The 19,474-nt window shown below is 44.6% G+C and overlaps 1 protein-coding gene across 3 annotated transcripts in view; it reads right to left on the minus strand.

Annotated features, from left to right (window-relative positions):
- The window catches only part of LOC122553146 (protein EFR3 homolog B-like), a 211,183-nt gene that overhangs the window by 149,449 nt on the left and 42,260 nt on the right, over positions 1-19,474 (minus strand). For all 3 annotated transcript variants that reach the window (XM_087991014.1, XM_087991015.1, XM_087991017.1), the window contains exon 8: positions 18,047-18,125. In XM_087991014.1, coding sequence (XP_087847140.1) covers positions 18,047-18,125 — 79 coding nt within the window. The remainder of the gene's footprint in view (positions 1-18,046; positions 18,126-19,474) is intronic.

The following is a 19,474-nucleotide window of genomic DNA, read 5'->3' on the forward strand; positions in this document are numbered from 1 at the left end:
ATTTACAGCATCAGCACTAATTTGCTTGAGGATGTACAGTGGTATCACTAATGTGATTTTTTTCTTTGAATTTGCCCCTTTAAGTAAAAACCTTATTCAGTGTCTGGTGTTCTTAGGCAGCATAGCTGTGATATTGGATGTAACTCCAACTTGGGCTACAATGAGTCCTCCAAGCAGCTTGATAAGCTTCTTCTTTTTACAGATGGCAAGCTGCAATTTGCAAGGAATGAAATTTCGGGTTGTGTTTCCTGCTAGCTCCAGTACCCTAACGGTCAGGTACTTAAGGACAGTAGCCAAATTGACAGGATTCCAGCAATGACACACTCAGCATCGTGACTCTTGTATCTCAATCAGTGAATGTGCCTAATAGGGAAGAGCAGCCAGGCTCTGATCAGCAGATATTGAACTTGGCACCATTTTCCCCATCATGTTTTACAGTGATCAGCCATCCTCTGTGTTAGATCTCATGAGACGGCATTAAGCATTTATCGCTTTTGTAGAGATTTTGTTCTATAGCTGTGGGACAACTCTCTACATCAAGCATGGGTAAGGCAGGGAGGCAGCTCTTCATGACCTACTACAGCTGGTTTGGGGATTAAGTACTCTGATTTTCAACTGCAGATTCTACACAGAATCAGCTGAACGCAAATTCCTGAAACAATTAGAAAAATTTATAATTTCTGTTTGATTTCCACCTGCCTGCAACTTTCAATTTCACTTTTAACGATACAGAAATACATATCACAAAAATATAAAATAAATGCTGTTAAAACTATTCACTACAGCAAGATAAACAGAAACAACACTAACGGCAGATGATAGAAAGTCAGGTCATATACACAGATGCAAAACATGTTACACATTTCATCCTGACTATTGATGATTTGGGATCTTCTTTTTTAAGTAAATATTTAAAAACCAGTACAAAATAGTGTAATAACTTTATAATATGATAACAATAATAGGAAACAAACTATAACTCTACTCCACAACATGAAAAAAAGCAAAATAAAAACTTCTACAAAAACTACAATTTAATAAATAACCAAAGAAAAAGAAGAAAAAAATAAATTAACAAACAAAATAAAATTAAACCAAGTTATAGCAAGGTAACAAATATTATTCAATTAAATTACTACACTCAGTGCAATTTCACCGAAGCTCCTCACCATTGGTAGCAATAGTAAGCAGACCCGTATTTGTTCAGGATTCTTCGCCCCATGGGCCCCCGGACTGCCAGATATAACCCTCACGGCTACACAGAGGCTCTGATCAGTATAGCTAACAAGTCTGCATCAATATAATTCAAAAATGGCTGCCAGGTTCTGTAAAACAATTCCGTTTACTGGTGCACCATACTCGTAAGGAGGTGCAGGGGGACGTGTTCCAAAACTAATCTACGCCAGCCCAAAAGTCCTGGGGGATTCTCCAACACCCAGCTCATTAGAATGTTCTTCCTTGCACAGAATGAAAGAATATTAAACAATTTCTTCCCATGCACATCCAAACAGGGAAGATTTGGAAGACCTAAAAGAAGGGACACCGGATCTAACTTAACCTCAGTTCCCAAAACTTCTTCCAAAACACTCGCTATGGTATTCCAATACCTGCAAAACTTGTGGTATGACCACAAGCAATGAGTAAGTGTACCAACCTCCATTTTACACTTGGGGCACATTGGGGACACTCCTGTCTTAAATTTCGCAAGCCGTTCTGGTGCCTTGTGAGCTCAATGGAGTATCGTCAATTGAATAGCCTGGGTCCTATTGCAAATCGAGATCTTCCTAAAATTTTCCCAGATATCTTCCCACATCTCTGATGAGATTTCCATCCCCAATTCTTGAGTCCAGGCTCTGCCTAGCCACTCAATGTCCTTTGAAACATTACTTCCAAACAAATAGAGTCATAGAGTCATAGAGATGTACAGCATGGAAACAGACCCTTTGGTCCAACCTGTCTGTGCCGACCAGATATCTCAATCCAATCTAGTCCCATCTGCCAGCAACTGGCCTATATCCATCCAAACGCCTCTTAAATATTGTAATTGTACCAGCCTCCACCACTTCCTCTGGCAGCTCATTGCATACATGCACCATCCTCTGCGTGAAAAAGTTGCCCCTTAGGTCTCTGCTATATCTTTCCCCTCTCACCCTAAACCTATGCCCTCTAGTTCTGGACTCCCCGACCCTAGGGAAAAGACTTTGACTATTTACCCTATCCATGCCCCTCATAATTTTGTAACCCTCTATAAGGTCACCCCTCAGCCTCCGACGCTCCAGGGAAAACAGCCCCAGCCTGTTCAGCCTCTCCCTGTAGCTCAGACCCTCCAACCCTGGCAACATCCTTGTAAATCTTTTCTCAACCCTTTCAAGTTTCACAACATCTTTCCGATAGGAAGGAGACCAAAATTGCATGCAATATTCCAACAGTGACCTAACTAATGTCCTGTACAGCCGCAACATGACCTCCCAACTCCTGTACTCAATACTCTGACCAATAAAGGAAAGCATACCAAAATGCCTTCTTCTCTATCCTAGCTACCTGCGACTCCACTTTCAAGGAGCTATGAACCTGCACTCCAAGGTCTCTTTGTTCAGCAACACTCCCTAGGACCTTACCATTAAGTGTATAAGTCTTGCTAAGGTTTGCTTTCCCAAAATGCAGCACCTCGCATTTATCTGAATTAATCTCCATGTGCCACTTCTCAGCCTATTGGCCCATCTGGTCAAGGTCCTGTTGTAATCTGAGGTAACCCTCTTTGCTGTCCACTACACTTCTAATTTTGGTGTCATCTGCAAACTTACTAACTGTACCTCTTATGCTCACATCCAAATCATTTATGTAAATGGCAAAAAGTAGAGGACCCAGCACCAATCCTTGTGGCACCACACTGGTCACAGGCCTCCAGTCTGAAAAAAAAAACCCTCCACCACCACCCTCTGTCTTCTACCTTTGAGCTAGTTCTTTATCCAAATGGCTAGTTCTCCCTGTATTCCATGAGTCTAACCTTGCTAATCAGTCTCCCATGGGGAACCTTGTCAAATGCCTTACTGAAGTCCACATAGATCACATCTACTGCTCTGCCCTCATCAATCTTCTTTGTTACTTCTTCAAAAAACTCAATCAAGTTTGTGAGACATGATCTCCCATGCACAAAGCCATGTTGACTATCCCGAATCAGTCCTTGCCTTTCCAAATACATGTACATCCTATCCCTCAGGATTCCCTCCAACAACTTGCCCACCACCGAGGTTAGGCTCACTGATCTATAGTTCCCTGGTTTGTCTTTATCGCCCTTCTTAAACAGTGGCACCACGTTTGCCAACCTCCAGTCTCCCGGCACCTCACCTGTGACTATCGATGATACAAATATCTCAGCAAGAGGTCCAGCAATCACTTCTCTAGCTTCCCACAGAGTTCTCGGGTACACGGATTCCGGTCCTGGGGATTTATCCACTTTTACCCGTTCCAAGACATCCAGCACTTCCTCCTCTGTAATCTGGACATTTTGCAAGATGTCACCATCTATTTCCCTACAGTCTATATCTTCCATATTCTTTTCCACAGTAAATACTGATGCAAAATATTCATTTCGTATCCCCCATTTTCTGCGGCTCCACACAAAGGCCGCCTTGCTGATCTTTGAGAGGCCCTATTCTCTCCCTAGTTACCCTTTGGTCCTTAATATATTTGTTAAAATCCTTTGGATTCTCCTTAATTCTATTTGCCAAAGCTATCTCATTCCCTTTTTGCCCTCATGAATTCCCTCTGAAGTATACTCCTAAGAGTTACTACCGAGAGGGTGCCCGCAGACCGGAGCACTCTCCTCTCTATATCTGACTTGTAGGGACTGACCATCAATTTTTTTGTATGAAGTCTCTAACCTGGAAGTAATGAAAGAGATCTCTCTTGGGCAGGTCAAATTTCTGACTCAGCTGCTCGAAGGACATCATGACCCCCCTGTCAAATAGATCTCCCAAACAGGATATTCCTCTGGACTCCCAGAACTTAAAGCCAGAGTTCATCGACCCTGGCCGGAATCCCAACATTCCCACTATGGGAGTGAAAGGGGACAGTTTTTGTAAAATTGCCCTCGCCCTGCTGCATCATTCTCCGTGCTTTAATTATTTTAGGATGATCGGATTTCTGCAGTGGTCCATAACAATTCTCATCTTGTCCATTAACAACAAATTAATGAGGGTTCATTTTGTCTGAGAAGCCTCAATGTCTAACCAGATTGATCGCGGGTCCTGATAGGCCCATTCAGCCACATAGGATAGTGAAGAGCTCAATTGGCATTTGTTAAAGTCTGGAAAATCTAGACTCCCCCCATCGCTCTTGTGGAAGCTGCAATTTATCCAGCTTAATAAGAAGTGGCTTATGATGCCAGAAAAAAAATCCAAGCCAACTGTAATGCCTCTGTAGTACTTGCCTCGGCAGCCTCAAAGGTACCACTCGCATGGGATTTAATAAGCGAGGAAGAACATTCATTTTAACCAGAGCTATTCTGTCCAACCAAGATATCGAAGATCTTCCCAGCGCAAAAGGTCCTGCTTTATCTTCTCTAACAATTGCACATAGTTGGCTTTATATAGTTAATTGAAGACTGGGGTGATAAAAATTCCTAAATACAGAAAACCTCGTTTCCACCGGAAAGAGAAGTGGGCTCCATCCTCAAAATTGAACATACTAAATTAGACCTCCCACAGGTATAAAGATATAAATCACACAACACCAGGTTATAGTCCAACAGGTTTAATTGGAAGCACTAGCTTTTGGAGCGCCACTCCTTAATCAGGTGGTTGTGAACTTATACCATTTGTGAGAACTGCTGCTTTCATACCACTGTACAACACTGCTACCCATTTGGCAAAAATCCCTCCAAGACCAAACCGTTCCATGACATAAAAGAGGTACGGCCACTCCACCCAATCAAATGCTTTCTCTGCATCCAGAGAGACTACCAAACCTGGGATCAATCTTTGCTGGCATATTTGGACCATATTTAGTACTTTTCTAATATTGTTGGTAGACCTACGACACTTAATAAAATCTCTCTGGTCAATGGACAATAGACAATAGGTGCAGGAGTAGGCCATTCTGCCCTTCGAGCCTGCACCATCATTCAATATGATCATGGCTGATCATCCTCCTTTGCAATAAAAGGCAATACCCTCTCCAGCCTTAATGCCAGCATTTTCGACAGGATTTTAAAATCCACATTTAGTAATGATATGGGCCGGTACAAAGTGCAATCCTCTGGGGCTTTTCCTTTCTTAAGGATAAGAGAAATATTCGCTTCTCTCAAAGAAGATGGGAAGCAGTCCTGACTGAATGAGTAACTGTACGTATCCAAGAGTGGCCTGGTCAGCTTGTGTATAAACTCCTGATAAAACTCAATTTGAAATCTGTCTGGACAGGTGCTTTACCACTCTGGAGCAGCTTCACCACCTCCTGTATTTTCTGAATTGTCTGGGGGGCATTCAGAAGAACGCCTGTTCTGAACATAGAACATAGAACATAGAACATAGAAGAATACAGCGCAGTACAGGCCCTTTGGCCCTCGATGTTGCGCCGATCCAAGCCCACCTAACCTATACTAACCCACTATCCTCCATATACCTATCCAATGCCCGCTTAAATGCCCATAAAGAGGGAGAGTCCACCACTGCTACTGGCAGGGCATTCCATGAACTTACGACTCGCTGAGTGAAGAACCTACCCCTAACTTCAGTCCTATATCTACCCCCCCTTAATTTAAAGCTAAGCCCCCTTGTAATACGCAGGAAAAGGTTCACACTGTCAACCCTATCTAACCCCCTAATCATCTTGTACACCTCAATCAAGTCACCCCTAAACCTTCTTTTCTCTAATGAAAACAGCAACATCCAGAAGATCCAGGGTTTTAAAAAAGGATTCCATCTTCATTAATCTGTCCTCACAGCCCTCCGACCAGAACGGCTCAAATTAAAACTTTCCACATGCTGCATTAATCTTTTGAGCATTGGAAGTAAGAGTACCAGCACTCTCTCTGATGGATGTAATAGATTGAGGGGCATTCTTTTTCTGGCCAAGTGGGTTAGATATCTACCCGATTTATCACCATACTCAAAATAATCTCTGTTTTGCAAAAGAGATTTCTCTCTTTGCTATCTGGGTGAGTGCAGTATTCAAAATAGATCTAAGGGTTGTAATCTGCTGCAATTTAATTACAGATGGTCTGTCAAAGTATGCTAACAGCCGCCTTCAGGCGAGCCTTGAGCAGACGTTGCTGTTCTCCCCTCTGTTGCTTCTGGGTCGCAGAGTAAGAAATAATCAAACCCCATGCATTGGCCTTGGTAGTCTCCCACAGCACCGATGGATTACTGGCCGTACCTAAATTAATATCCCAAAAGATTTTAAACTCCCGTGAAAAATACTCTACAAACTTGCTATCTTTTAGGAGGAAGGGGCCCATGCACCAGTGTTGGGAGTCTGTCCCTCTACCACTGGCCTTGACCTCCATGTACACCACCGCATGATCAGAAATGGCTATGTTCCCTATTCTGCAAGACAGCACTGAGTTCAAAAAGGTTGATGGGACAAAAAAGCATGTCAGTTCTAGTATAGCACTTATGTGGATTAGAAAAAAAAGTAAAATCTCTACCTTTGGGGTGAAGACATCTCCACATGTCCACCAACCCCAACTCGCTGTTCAGCTCCATCAACTGCCTGGATTACCTGCAAGACTCTTCGGCATCCTGTCCACTTCGGGGTCAATAATACGATTAATGTCTCCCCCTATACAGAGGAACCTCGATTATCCGAATACCAATTATCCGAAAATCGGACTATCTGAAGGAGATCTCGAGGTCCTGATAGAAACATTACATCGAAGACGTGTTTCTAACAGTGATTGCGTCTTTTGTTTACAGTGATTAAACAGGCACCGTCTCCAAATGACTGACCTCCCACCCTCTCTCTCTCCCCCACTTTCCCTGGAGTTCTACAGAGGGGTGTACCCTAAACCCCCTTCCCCAGATAATCTACCCAACATTGTCCTGTACAGGGAAGAGGTGGAACCTGTCAAAAAGTTGCAGTAAAAGTTGTGTGTGTGCGCGAGCTATTTGGAGTCTTACCCCAGAAAGGCAGCAGCAGCAGCAGTTTTATTGTTGGTGTCCAGTATGGCTGCCCTGGAGAGGGGGCATGGACAGTGTTGGACTGTTGGGAACGGGGGGCGGTGTTGGACAGTTGGGGGGTGGGGGGGTGTTGGACAGTTGTGGGGAAGGGGGGTGGTGTTGGATGGGGGGCAGGCAGGGGGCATTGTTGGGGTTGGGAGACAATGTTGGCCGGGGGCGGTATTGGGGGCGGGTGCTCGTGTGCTGTGATGCTGTCTTACCTCCTGAACGTGGAGCAGACTTTAAAAACTCCGAGCCCTAGAGAAAAGGCATTTAATCGATTAACCGATAATCAATTATCCGAACGAAATAGTGCCCACCCATCTCGTTCAGATAATTGAAGTTTCCCTGTAATTGTGTCACGCGCCCCAAAGGCAATCAATCTAGAAACTGCATCCGTTAAGAATTTAAGGGTATGTGCCGGGGGACAATATACATTCAGAATCTCATATTCCTCTCCATGTATTAAAGCTTTAAGAATTATGAACTGCCAGACTCATCCTTTATTTGGCCTAACATTTGAAATGGGAGGTTCATCTGGATGAGAATAGCCACTCCTCTACTTTTTGAATTAAAGGATGAGAAAAACACCTGGCCAAATCCTCCCCATTGCAACTTCAAATGCTCCTTATCGGTTAAATGCGTTGTTTGCAACAAGGCTACATCAACCCTCTCTTTTCTAAGGCTTGACAGTATCTTTTTTCTCTTAATTGGTGAAAGACTCCCCTTAACAACCATGTGCACCAGTTAAACGAATGGCTAGACATGATCATCCAAAACAGTTTGTGGGCTCCCAGGAGGAAGAACCACATTCGCAGCACATCGAGTGAAAACCACAAACAGTTTGTATAAGTTTAAAAATGCAACTTCCAAAACGACCAAATCAAAACTTCTAACTGGTACTTCTACAACATACCAACATAAAACATAACTGAAAGGAGACTTTCCCCCTTGCCCACAGGGCGGCGCTCATACCATCTATTAGCCCTGCCATGACTCCTTCTAGTTGAAGCCATGCCCCTGCCCCAGACAACATGAAATAAGAAAAAAAAATCTTATAACAAGAAAGTTAAAAGTGGACACTCAATCCATCCCCACCATACTGTAACCGTAGGCACTCCTGGTAGAACTAAAAAAAAGACCCCTCCCCACTTCCTCCCACCACATTCCCACCCCTATCCCAAACCAGAAAGGAACAAAAGGAAATAATAAGAAAAAAAACCCAGGAAAACAAAGGATGATGGGAAGGGAGAGAGAAGGCAGAGGAGAAAAAACAAAGGAAATAACTATGACTCCGACATATATCAAAAAGAACAAGACCACCCCCTAACAACCAAGTAAACAAGGCAAATTACAGAAAAAAAACAAAATAAACATAATTGTCCATATTATTCAAGCCAGTCAGTCTATTTTAAAGCATCCAAGCAGTCCTTTGCCTTTTTTGGTCAATCAAAATTGAACACAGACCCTCAATGCAATATCGGCGGATATCTAACGGATTACTGAATATTCAAGCCCCTCAGCCACCTTTTTATCTCATCAAAGGCCTTCCTCTTACAAATAACGACCAGAGAGAAGTCCTGGAAAAGCATAATTCATGATCCTTTGTATCAGAGCCTGAGGATCCTTCCCCAATGCTCTAGAGGCTTCCAGCATCATAGGTTTGTCTCTATAATGATGGAGACGCACTAGGACCGGGCGGGGGAGCTGGTCTGATCCAGGCCTACGCACTGTGACGCAGTGGGCCCGCTTGATCCGTACCCAACCTACGTCAACTTCCAGCTTCAGAAACTGCACAGCCATTTCTCCAAGAAGCTGACGAGCTAGCCTTCTTCCTCCCGTTCAGGAAGCCCCACCAAACAGATGTTCTTCCGACGACCTCGATTTGCGAGGTTATTGCCCTGCTCCTCCAAGACCTGCATTCGCCATTCCAGAGCCAGAACCCGACCTGCTGAGGATTCCGCCATGGTCTCAGAAGCCGCAGCTCATTGCTCTGCCTCCCCGACATGCTGCCCAAGATGCTGGATCTCTTGGTGATGTCTGCGAAGCAAGATCGAAATCGATTCAAACCTGGCCCGGGTCTCATCCATCGATGAATCAATTTTCTCTCAGAGTTTCATGAAGTCCAAGATCAGGCTCAGCTCCGTAGTTGAGTCCCCTGGGGCAGTTGTGGAGGCTGATGCTGCGGCCACAGGTGTGTCCATTGTTGCGGGGGGGGTCCCTGCCTGATACGATCCTCATGCTCCCTTACCTTTGGTCATTTTCTTAACAATTTCAAACTAATACTAGATACTTCTAGGGATCAAGAAATGGTTATTTCCAGTGCATTAAGTATTAAAGGGAGGGTGAGTGCCCCACTTCGTCTGGGTTCTGGTGTAGAGCTCAGCAAAGCAGACCTATTGGGTCACCGTTATCTTGAATCTCCCAGGACCTTCTTGATGTATAGCTGTTTTGCCTCACTTCTATACCGTTCACTGATCAGGGTGTGTGGAGAAATCTGCAGATTGACCACAGTTGCTGGAGGACAGACAGCAGTGGTTGCTTGTATCTAAAAAAGAGGTGGGATGGTAGGTGAGGACAAGGAAGACACTATCACTAAAGAGGGAGGGAAGAAAGGGGATGAAAGCCGAAGTGCAGGAGGTGGATTAGACCCGGCTGAGGGCCCTGTCAATTGTGGAATCCTTGGTTGAGGAAGAAGTTGGACATTTCAGTGACCCCATCGTTGAAGTTGACATCATCAGAACAGAGTCGAGAGTGGGGTGCTGGAAAAGCACAGCAGGTCATGCAGCATCTGAGGATCAGGAGAATCAACATTTTGGGCATAACCCTTCTTCAGGACTGGGTTGGAAGAAGGGGGCTGAGAGATAAATGGGGTGGGAAGATAGGTGGGACGACAATAGGTAGGCGAAGATAGGAGGTGTTGGTGATAGGTGTGGAGTGGATAAATGGGAACGAAGATGATAGGTAGGTCAGGTCAAGAGGGCGAATCTGAGTCAGAGGGTTGGATGTGGGATGAGATGGGAGAGGGAGACTTGAAAACTGGTGAATTCAATGTTCAAACCGTGTGGTTGGAGGCTCCCGAGATGAGGTGTTCCTCCTCCAGTTTGCAGGAGGTCTTGTGTAGGAGGCCTTCTCTCCAATTGTGAGGAGACACATTGAGAACATCATATGCAATAAATGAGGTTGGAGGATATACAACTAAATCTGTGCCGGATTTGGAATGATCCTTTGTGGCCTTGGACTGAGATGAGGGGGGAGGTGTGGGCACAGGTTTTGCACCTCTTATGGCAACAGGGGAAGATGCCAGGCATGGAGAGGGGGTTGCTGGGGAGTGTGGACCATAAAAAAGGAGTCACAGAGAGAATGGTCCCTATGGAATGCAGATAGGAGGGCGGAAGGAAATATATTTTGGTGGTGGGGTCTATCTGTAGGTCACGAAAGTGGCGGAGGATGATGCTATGGATTTGGAAAATGCTGGGATGGAATGTGAGGACGAAGGGATTCCATTGCTGGGGTTGGGGTGGGGGTCAGGTTCGAGGGTGGTGGTGTGGGAAAAGAAGCATGATACAGGGAGGATGAGGCAACCATGGCTAACTAGAGAAGTCAGGGAAAGAATAAAAGCAAAAGCGAAAACATATAATGTGGCAAAGGGCAGTGGGAAACCAGAGGATTGGGAAGCTTACAAAGGCCAACAGAGGGCAACAAAAAATGAAATAAGGAGGGGAATGATTAAATATGAGGGTAAGCTAGCCATTAATATAAAGGAAGACTATAAGAGTTTCTTTAGATATATAAAGGGCAAAAGAGATCCAAAGTGGACATTGGGCTGCTGAAAAATGATGCTGGAGAGATAGTAGTGGGGAACAAGGCAATGGCTGAGGAGCTGAATAATTATTTTGCTTCAGTGTTCACGATGGAAGACACAAGTAATATCCCAAAAATTCAAGACAGTGAGGGGCCAACATACCGAGAAGAAGGTGCCAGAAAAACTGAATGTCCTGAAGGTGCATAAATCACCTGGACCAGATGAACTACACCCCAGAGTTCTAAGGGTGATAGCTGAAGAGATAGGGGAGGCGTTAGTGGTGATCTTTCAGGAATCGCTAGAATCAGGGAGAGTCCCTGAGGACAGGAAAATTGCTACCATGACACCCCTGTTTAGAAAGGTAGTAAGGCAAGAGACTGAACATTACAGACTGATTAACCGAACCTTGGTCGTGGGTAAGACCCTGGAATCTATTGTGAAGGATGAGATTTCTGAATACTTGGCAAAATAGGGCAAAGTCAGCATGGCTTCGTCAAGGGGAAGTCATGCCTGACAAATCTGCTACAATTCTTTGAGGAAATAACAACCAGGTTAGACTAAGGAGAGCCAATAGATGTTATTGATCTAGACTTCAAGAAGTCCTTGGACAAGATGCTGCACAGGAGGCTACTGAGTAAGATAAGGACCCATGGTGTCAGAGGCAATGTGCTAGCATGGATAGAAACTTGGCTGCCTGGCAGAAAGCACAGAGTGGAAATAAAAGGGTCTTTCTCAGGATGTCAGCCGGTTACAAGTGTCGTTCCGCAACGCTCAGTGTTGGAACCACAACTTTTCACTTTATACATTAATGATCTACATGAAGGAACTGAAGGCATTCTGACTAAGTTTACAAAGGTAGGTAGAGGGACGGGAGCATGGAGGGGCGGGGAGGTTGCAGAAGGATTTGGACAGGGTAGGAGAGTGAGAAAAGAAGTGGCAGATGGAGTACAATGTGGGAAAGTGTGAGGTCATACACTTTGGTAGGAAGAAGAGAGGCATGGGCTATTTTCTAAATGACTAGAAAATTCAGAAGTCTGAAGTATAAAGAGACTTGGGAGTTCTAGTCCAGGATTCTCTCAAGGTAAACTTGCAGCTTGAGTCAGTCGTTAGGAGGACAAATGCAATGATGGCATTTATTTTGAGAGGACTTGAATATAAAAGCAGGAATTTACTTCTGAGGCTCTATAAGGCTCTGGTCAGACAATATTTGGAGTACTGTGCACAGTTTTGGGCCCCATATCTCAGGAAGGTTGAACTGACCCTGCAGTGTATTCAGAGGAAGTTCACAAAAATGATCCCAGGAATTAAACACTTAACAATATGAGGAACGTTTGAGGGCTCTGGGTTTATACTCGATGCACTTTAGATGATGATGAGGAATCTAAATGAAACATACAGAATACTGAATGGCCTGGACAGAGTAGATGTTGGGAAGATGTTTCCATTGGTAGGAAACACTCGGACCTGAGGCACAGCCTTAGGGTAAAGGGAAGACCTTTTAGAATGGAGGTAAGGAAAACCTTCTTCAGCCAGAGGGCGGTGAATCTATGGAATTTATTGCCACAAAAGGCTGTGGAGGCCAGGTCATTGAGTATATTTAAGACTGAAATAGATAGGTTTTCGAGTATTTCGAGGATCAAATGTTACGGGGAGAAAGTGTGAGAATGGGGTTGACAAACTTATCAGCCGTGATTGGATGGCAGAGCAGACCCAATGGGCTGAATGGCCTAATTTCTGCTCCTCTGTCTCACTGTCTTATGGAATTGGAAGAGACGCAGGTGAGGGCACCATTGATCACAGGGGAGGGAAAATTATGGTCCTCACAGTAGGAGAAGATTTAAGATGTCATGGAGTGGAATTGCTCATCCTGAGAGCAGAATGTTGGAGGCAAAGGAATTGGGAGTAGGGGATTGCGTTTTTCAGGGGCCGGGGTGGTGTGGTATTGGGGGGAGCTGTAGTCAAGGTTCAGAACGAACAAATGCGATGAAGATGGAGGAACTGGGTGAATGGAATAGAGTCTTTACAAGAAGCAGGGTGTGAGAATGCAAGTTGAAGAGTGACCTAATAGAGATTTATAAACTCATGACGAGCATGGATAGGGTGGCTAGAGAAGGTCTTTTTCCCAGGATAGTAAAGTCCGAAGCTAGAGGGCACAGGTTTAAGGTGAGAGGGGAATGGTTTAAGAGAAACCTGAGGTGCAACCTTTTCACACAGAGTATGGTGCATGAGTCAAGGTAACTTTGGGATTCGGTAGGTTTGTAATTGATATCAGTGATCAGCCTATACCAAAAATGGAAACATAGATGTCAAGGAGTCAGAGATGGACGAGGTGAAGGAGAATGCAGGGTGGAAATTGGAAGTAAAATTCTTCAATTTTTCTAATTTTGGATAACAGGGAAGCAGCACTGATGACATCATTGATATACTGGAGCAAGAGTTGCAGGTGGGTGCTGGAATAGCACTGGAACAAGGAATGTACTCTACAAAGAGACTGGGGCCCATGCAGATATCCATGACCACCCCTCTGACCTGAAGAAAGTGAGAGGAGTTAAAAAAGAAGTTATTCAGGGTGAGGACGAGGCCAAGAGGAGAAGGCTGATGGTGGATGGGGTCGGTTCAGGTCTTTTTCCCAGGAAGAAGTAGAGAGCTCTAAGACCATCCTGATGGGGGAGAGATGTGCTAAGGGAGTGTACATCTCTAATGGGGAGCACTGGAACATTGCAGGCTGAGGGGTGACCTTATAGAAATTTATAAGGAGTATGGATAGATTGAATAGCCAAGGTCTTTTTCCCAGAATAGGGGAGTCCAAAACTAGAGGGCATAGATTAAAAGTGAGAGGAGAAAGATTTAAAAGTGACCTGAAGGGCAACTTTTTTATGCAGAAAGTGGCACATGTATGGAACGAGCTGCTGGGTACATGAATAGGAAGGGTTTAAAGGGTTATGGGCCAAATGCTGGTAATGGGAAACAATCAGTTTAGGATGTCTGGACGGTAAGAACAAGTTGCACTGGAAGGTCTAGTTCTGGGCAGAAACCCAACAAGAACAAAGAACAATAAACAAAGAAAATTCACAGCCCAGGAACAGGCCCTTCGGCCCTCCAAGCCTGAGTCGATCCAAATCTACTGTCTAAACCTGTCGCCCAATTCCTAAGCATCTGTATCCCATCTGTCCAGAAGCATCTTAAATGAATCTACTGTGCCTATCTCTACTGCCTCTGCTGGCAATGTGTTTCAGACACCCATCACCCTCTGTGCGAAGTACTTACCACATATATCCCCCTTAAACATATGGCGTACTGGCTTTTATTGGTAGAGGAATTGAGTTCTGGAGTACTGAGGTCATGTTGCAGTTGTATAAGACTCTGGTGCGGCCACATCTGGAGTATTGTGTGCAGTTTTGGTCGCCATACTATAGGAAGGATGTGGAGGCACTGGAACGGGTGCAGAGGAGGTTTACCAGGATGTTGCCTGGTATGGTAGAAAGATCGTATGAGGAAAGGCTGAGGCACTTGGGGTTGTTTTCATTGGAGAAAAGAAGGTTTAGGGGTGACTTGATAGAGGTGTATAAGATGATTAGGGGTTTAGATAGGGTCGACAGTGAGAATCTTTTTCCACGTATGGAGTCAGCTATTACAAGGGGGCATAGCTTTAAATTAAGGGGGGGTAGGTATAGGACAGATGTTAGGGGTAGGTTCTTTACTCAGCGAGTCGTGAGTTCATGGAATGCCCTGCCAGTAGCAGTGGTGGACTCTCCCTCATTATGGGCATTTAAGCGGGCATTGGATAGGCATATGGAGGATAGTGGGCTAGTGTAGGTTAGGTGGGCTTGGATCGGCGCAACATCGAGGGCCGAAGGGCCTGTACTGCGCTGTATTCTTCTATGTTCTATGTTCTATGTTCTACCTCTCACCTTGAAAGCATGACCTCGCATTGTTGAATCCTTCACCCTGGGAAAAAGCTTATTTCTATCTACCCTGTCTACACACTTCATAATTTTGTAGACCTCAATCAGGTCCCCCCTCAAATCTCTTTTTTTCTAATGAAAACAATCCTAACCTACTCAACCTCTCTTCATAGCTAGCACCTTCCATACCAGGCAACATCCTTGTAAACCTTCTCTGCAGCCTCTCCAAAGCATCCACATCCTTTTGGTAATGTGGCGACCAGAACTGTACACAGTATTCTAAATGCGGCCCAACCAATGTCTTGTACAATTTTAACATGACCTGCCAGCTCTTATACTCAATACCCCGTCCGATGAAGGCAAGCATACTATAGGCCTTCTTGAACACTCTATCCACCTGTGCAGCAAGCTTCAGGGTACAATGGACCTGAACTCCCAGATCTCTCTGCTCATCAACTTTTCCCAAGGCTGTTTCGTCTACTGTATAATTCGCTCTAGAATTAGACTTGCCTAAATGCTTGGCCTCACATTTGCCTGGATTGAACTCCATCTGCCACTTTTCCGCCTAACTCTCCAGTCTATCTATATCCTCCTGTATTCTTTGACAGTCCCTTATGCTTTCTGCTACTCCACCAATCTTCGTGTCATCTGCAAACTTGCTGATCATACCAACAGTGCCCCCTTCCAGATCACTTATGTATATTACAAACACCAGTGACCCCAACACTGACCCCTGCGGAACATCACTGGTCACCTTTCTCCATTTTGAGAAACTCCCTTCAACTACTACTCTCTGTCTCCTGTTGCTCAACCAGTTCTTTATCCACCTAGCTAGAACACCCTGCACACCATGTGACTTCACTTTCTCCATTAGTTTACCATGCGGAACCTTATCAAACACCTTACTAAAGTCCATGTATATGACCTCAACAACCTTTCTTTCATTTATCAACTTGGTCACTTCCTCAAATAACTCTATTAACTTGGTAAGGCACAATCTCCTCCGCACAAAACCATGTTGCCTATCACTGATAAGCCCATTCTTTTCTAAATATAAATAGATCCTATCCCTCAGTACCTTCTCCAGCAACCTTCCCACCACTGACGTCAGGCTCACTGGTCTGTAGTTACCCGAAATATCCCTACTACCCTTCTTGTACAGGGGGATAACATGAGCAACCTTCCAGTCTTCCGGCACCTCACCTGTGTTTAAGGATGCCACAAAGATATCTGTCAGGGCCCCAGCTATTTCCTCTCTCGCCTCCCTCAGCACTCTGGGATAGATCCCATCCAGTCCTGGGCATTTGTCCACCTTAATAACCTCTAGCCTACCCAACACATCTTCCCTACTTATGTCAAAGTGATCCAGATTATTCAAATTTCTATCTCTAATCTCAACATTCATCATGTTCCTCTCCTCAGTGAACACTGATGCAAAGTACTCATTCAGAATCTCACCCATTCTCTCAGGTTCGACACACAGCCTTCCTCATTATCCTTTAGTGGACCAATCCTTTCTCTAGTTACCCGCTTACTTCTTATATAAGAATAAAAAGCTTTGGGATTCTCCTTAATTCTGCTCGCTAACGCTATTTCATGACGCCTTTTACCCGCTTGATTCCTTGTTTAAGACCGGTCCTACTCTTCCGATATTCCTCCAGGGCCCATTCTGTTCTCAGCTGCCTTGACCTTATGTATGCTTCCGTTTTCCTCTTGGCTAGTCGTACGATTGCTCCTTCATCCACGGTTCATGAGTCTTGCCTTTCCTATCCTTTGCCTTCAACGAAACATGCCTATCCTCCACTGTCTTTAACTTATCTTTGAAAGTCTCCCACATATCAATGTGGACTTCCCTTCAAATAGCTGTGTCCAATCCAGATATCCCAGCTCCTGCCTAATTTTGATATAATTGGCCTTGGCTCAGTTAGCTGGCACTTCACCTGTGCCCAGTGAAGTATGGAGTATCTTCACCAAGACCCCAGCAAACTTCTCGCTTGTCTCTCATAAGAGCCCGAAAAGTGTTGCGCTGGAAAAGCACAGCAGGTCAGGCAGCATCGGCGAGCAGGAGAATCGACGTTTTGGGCATAAGCCCTTCATCAGAAACTGATGTATCCTGAGCTGTTATGGGATAAAGTGAGGACTGCAGATGCTGGTGTTCAGAGTCAAAATGTGTGGCACTGGAAAAGCACAACAGGTCAGGCAGCATCCGAGAAGCAGGGGAATCGACATTTCGGGCACAAGTCCTTCATCAGAAACTGAAGGGCTTTTGCCCGAAATGTCGATTCTCCTGCTCCTTGGATGCTGCCTGACCTGCTGCGTTTTTCCAGTGCCACACTTTTTGACTCTGATCACCAGCATCTTCAGTCCTCACTTTGTCCCATAACAAGCCAGGATACATCACATCAGACTCTGGGATTTATGCACCTTTACACCCATTAAATTATCCAACACCTTCTCCTTATTAATCTTAACATGTTCTTGAACTTCATCATCCCAGCTGAAATGTCCAACTACAATACATTTCTCTTATGTGAATAAAGATATGAAATATTCATTTTAGACCTCACCCATGACCTCTGGCTCCACAGCCCATGGTACTGCCCCATCTCCAGTAGGACTGTCTACATACTGGCACAACATGTTCTCCAAGATGCACTGTAACTTTGTGACTCCATCTGCTCCTTTCACACTAAGACAATTCCAGTTAATGTTAGCAAAATTGAAGTCCTCCACAGCTATAACACTGTTTCTCTAACACCTTTCTGTGATTTGCTTACACACCTGCTCCCCTATCTCTCTCTGACTGTTGGGAGATCTGTAGCGAAATCCCAGCAAAGTGAACACCCCTTTTTAATTTCAAAGATCCACCTAGATGGCCTCATTTGAAGAGCCCTCTAGGACATTCTCTCTCATGAATGAAATGATGATATACTGAAATAAGTAACAGTACATTTCAAACAAACTGGTTTATCACTATCTGACAGTGATCAGTCCATACAATGTGCTTATCTACACCCTGGAAAGTGAGGAGATAGACATAATCTGTTGAGTCTAATAGTGTCTTTCTGTTTATGATAAAAATACCGTCACAATGATGCTGTAGTTTCTTTACTAATAGTTGAATTAATGTATCGGAACGAATAGGGAGATTTAGTGAACACTGAACATCAATCACTTACCTGAACAGAATACATGATGATCTTGAAACACCGGACTGCAAACAGCTTAGGCTCCCACAGTGAGTGGTTATCTAAGTGCCTGAGGAACAAATGACAAGGATTTACTTATATTTACATTTGCCCATCCTGTCAAATTCTGCCATGATAGAACTTTAACAAATTCAATTTTTGTGTCTAACCTTTCTTGTTGTTAAGTGTTGGGGAGAGTGCATCATGTTTGTTTTCAAATATTTCCATGTCCTTGTCCCTCCCCGTTCTTTAAACTCCAATTCTGGTTTCTGGTTCATCCTTGATTTCAATCGTTTCATCACTGGCAGCTATGCCTTCAGATGCTTGGCCCTAAAGTCTTCAATTTCCTTTCTAAAACTCTCCACCTGCCTTGCTTTCATCCTTTAGGAAAAACCATCCCTTTGATCAGACTTCTAGACATCTGACCATAAAGTCAAATTATACAATCATAGAATCATAGAGTGTGGTGCTGGAAAAGCACAGCCAGTCAGGCAGAATCCAAGGAGCAGGAGAGTCGACGTTTCGAACATAAGCTCTTTGTCAGGAATGGGGGGCTAGCCCAAGGTGGCTGAGAGATAAATGGGAGGGGGGATGGGGAGAAGGCAGCTGGGAATGCAATAGGTAGATGAAGATGGGGGTGAAGATGATAGGTTGAAAAGGAGGGTGGATCAGATAGGTGGGAAGGAAGATGGACAGGTAGGACAGTTCAAGAGGTTGGTGCTGAATTGGAAAGTTGGATCTGGGATAAGTGGGGGTAGGGGAAATGAGGAAACTGGTGAAATCCACATTGATCCTGTGTGGTTGGAGACTCCCAAGGCTAAAAATGAGGCATTCTTCCTCCAGGTTAGGCACCCAGGTCGGGTGGCTAGAGTTTGGCGGTGGAGGAGGCCCAGGAACTGCATGTCCTTGGTGGAATGGGAGGGGGAGTTAAAGTGTTCAGCCACAGGGTGGTGGGGTTGCTTCATGTATGTGTCCCAGAGATGTTCTCTGAAACATTCGGCAGGTTGGCATCCTGTCTCCCCAATGTAGAGGAGAGCGAAACTAACTAGGTTAGTTTGGGAAACTTGGTCAGCATGGGTGAGTTGGGCTGAGGGTCTGTTAACGTGCTGTATGACTCTATGACCAGGATCCTGAATCTGAACAAAGGAACTATGATGGCATGAGACGAGACCTGGACGTCCTTATACACGAGTCACGAAGCATAAGTCTGCAGGTGCAGCTGGCAGTGAAAAACGCAAATGGTATATTGGCTTACATAGCAAGAAGATTCAAGAACTAAAGCAGGGATGTCTTGTTGTAATTTTACAGGTTTTGGTGAGATTGCAGCTGGAACATTGTGCATAGTTTTCATCTCCTTCTCTGAGGAAGGATGTTCTGGCTAAGGAGGGAGTACAGCGAAAATTTACCAGACTGTTTTCT

This window comes from Chiloscyllium plagiosum, unplaced genomic scaffold, assembly GCF_037043375.1.
Source record: "Chiloscyllium plagiosum isolate Xiang-an unplaced genomic scaffold, Cpla_swu_hap1 HiC_scaffold_10, whole genome shotgun sequence".
NCBI classification, from domain to species: Eukaryota; Metazoa; Chordata; class Chondrichthyes; order Orectolobiformes; family Hemiscylliidae; genus Chiloscyllium; species Chiloscyllium plagiosum.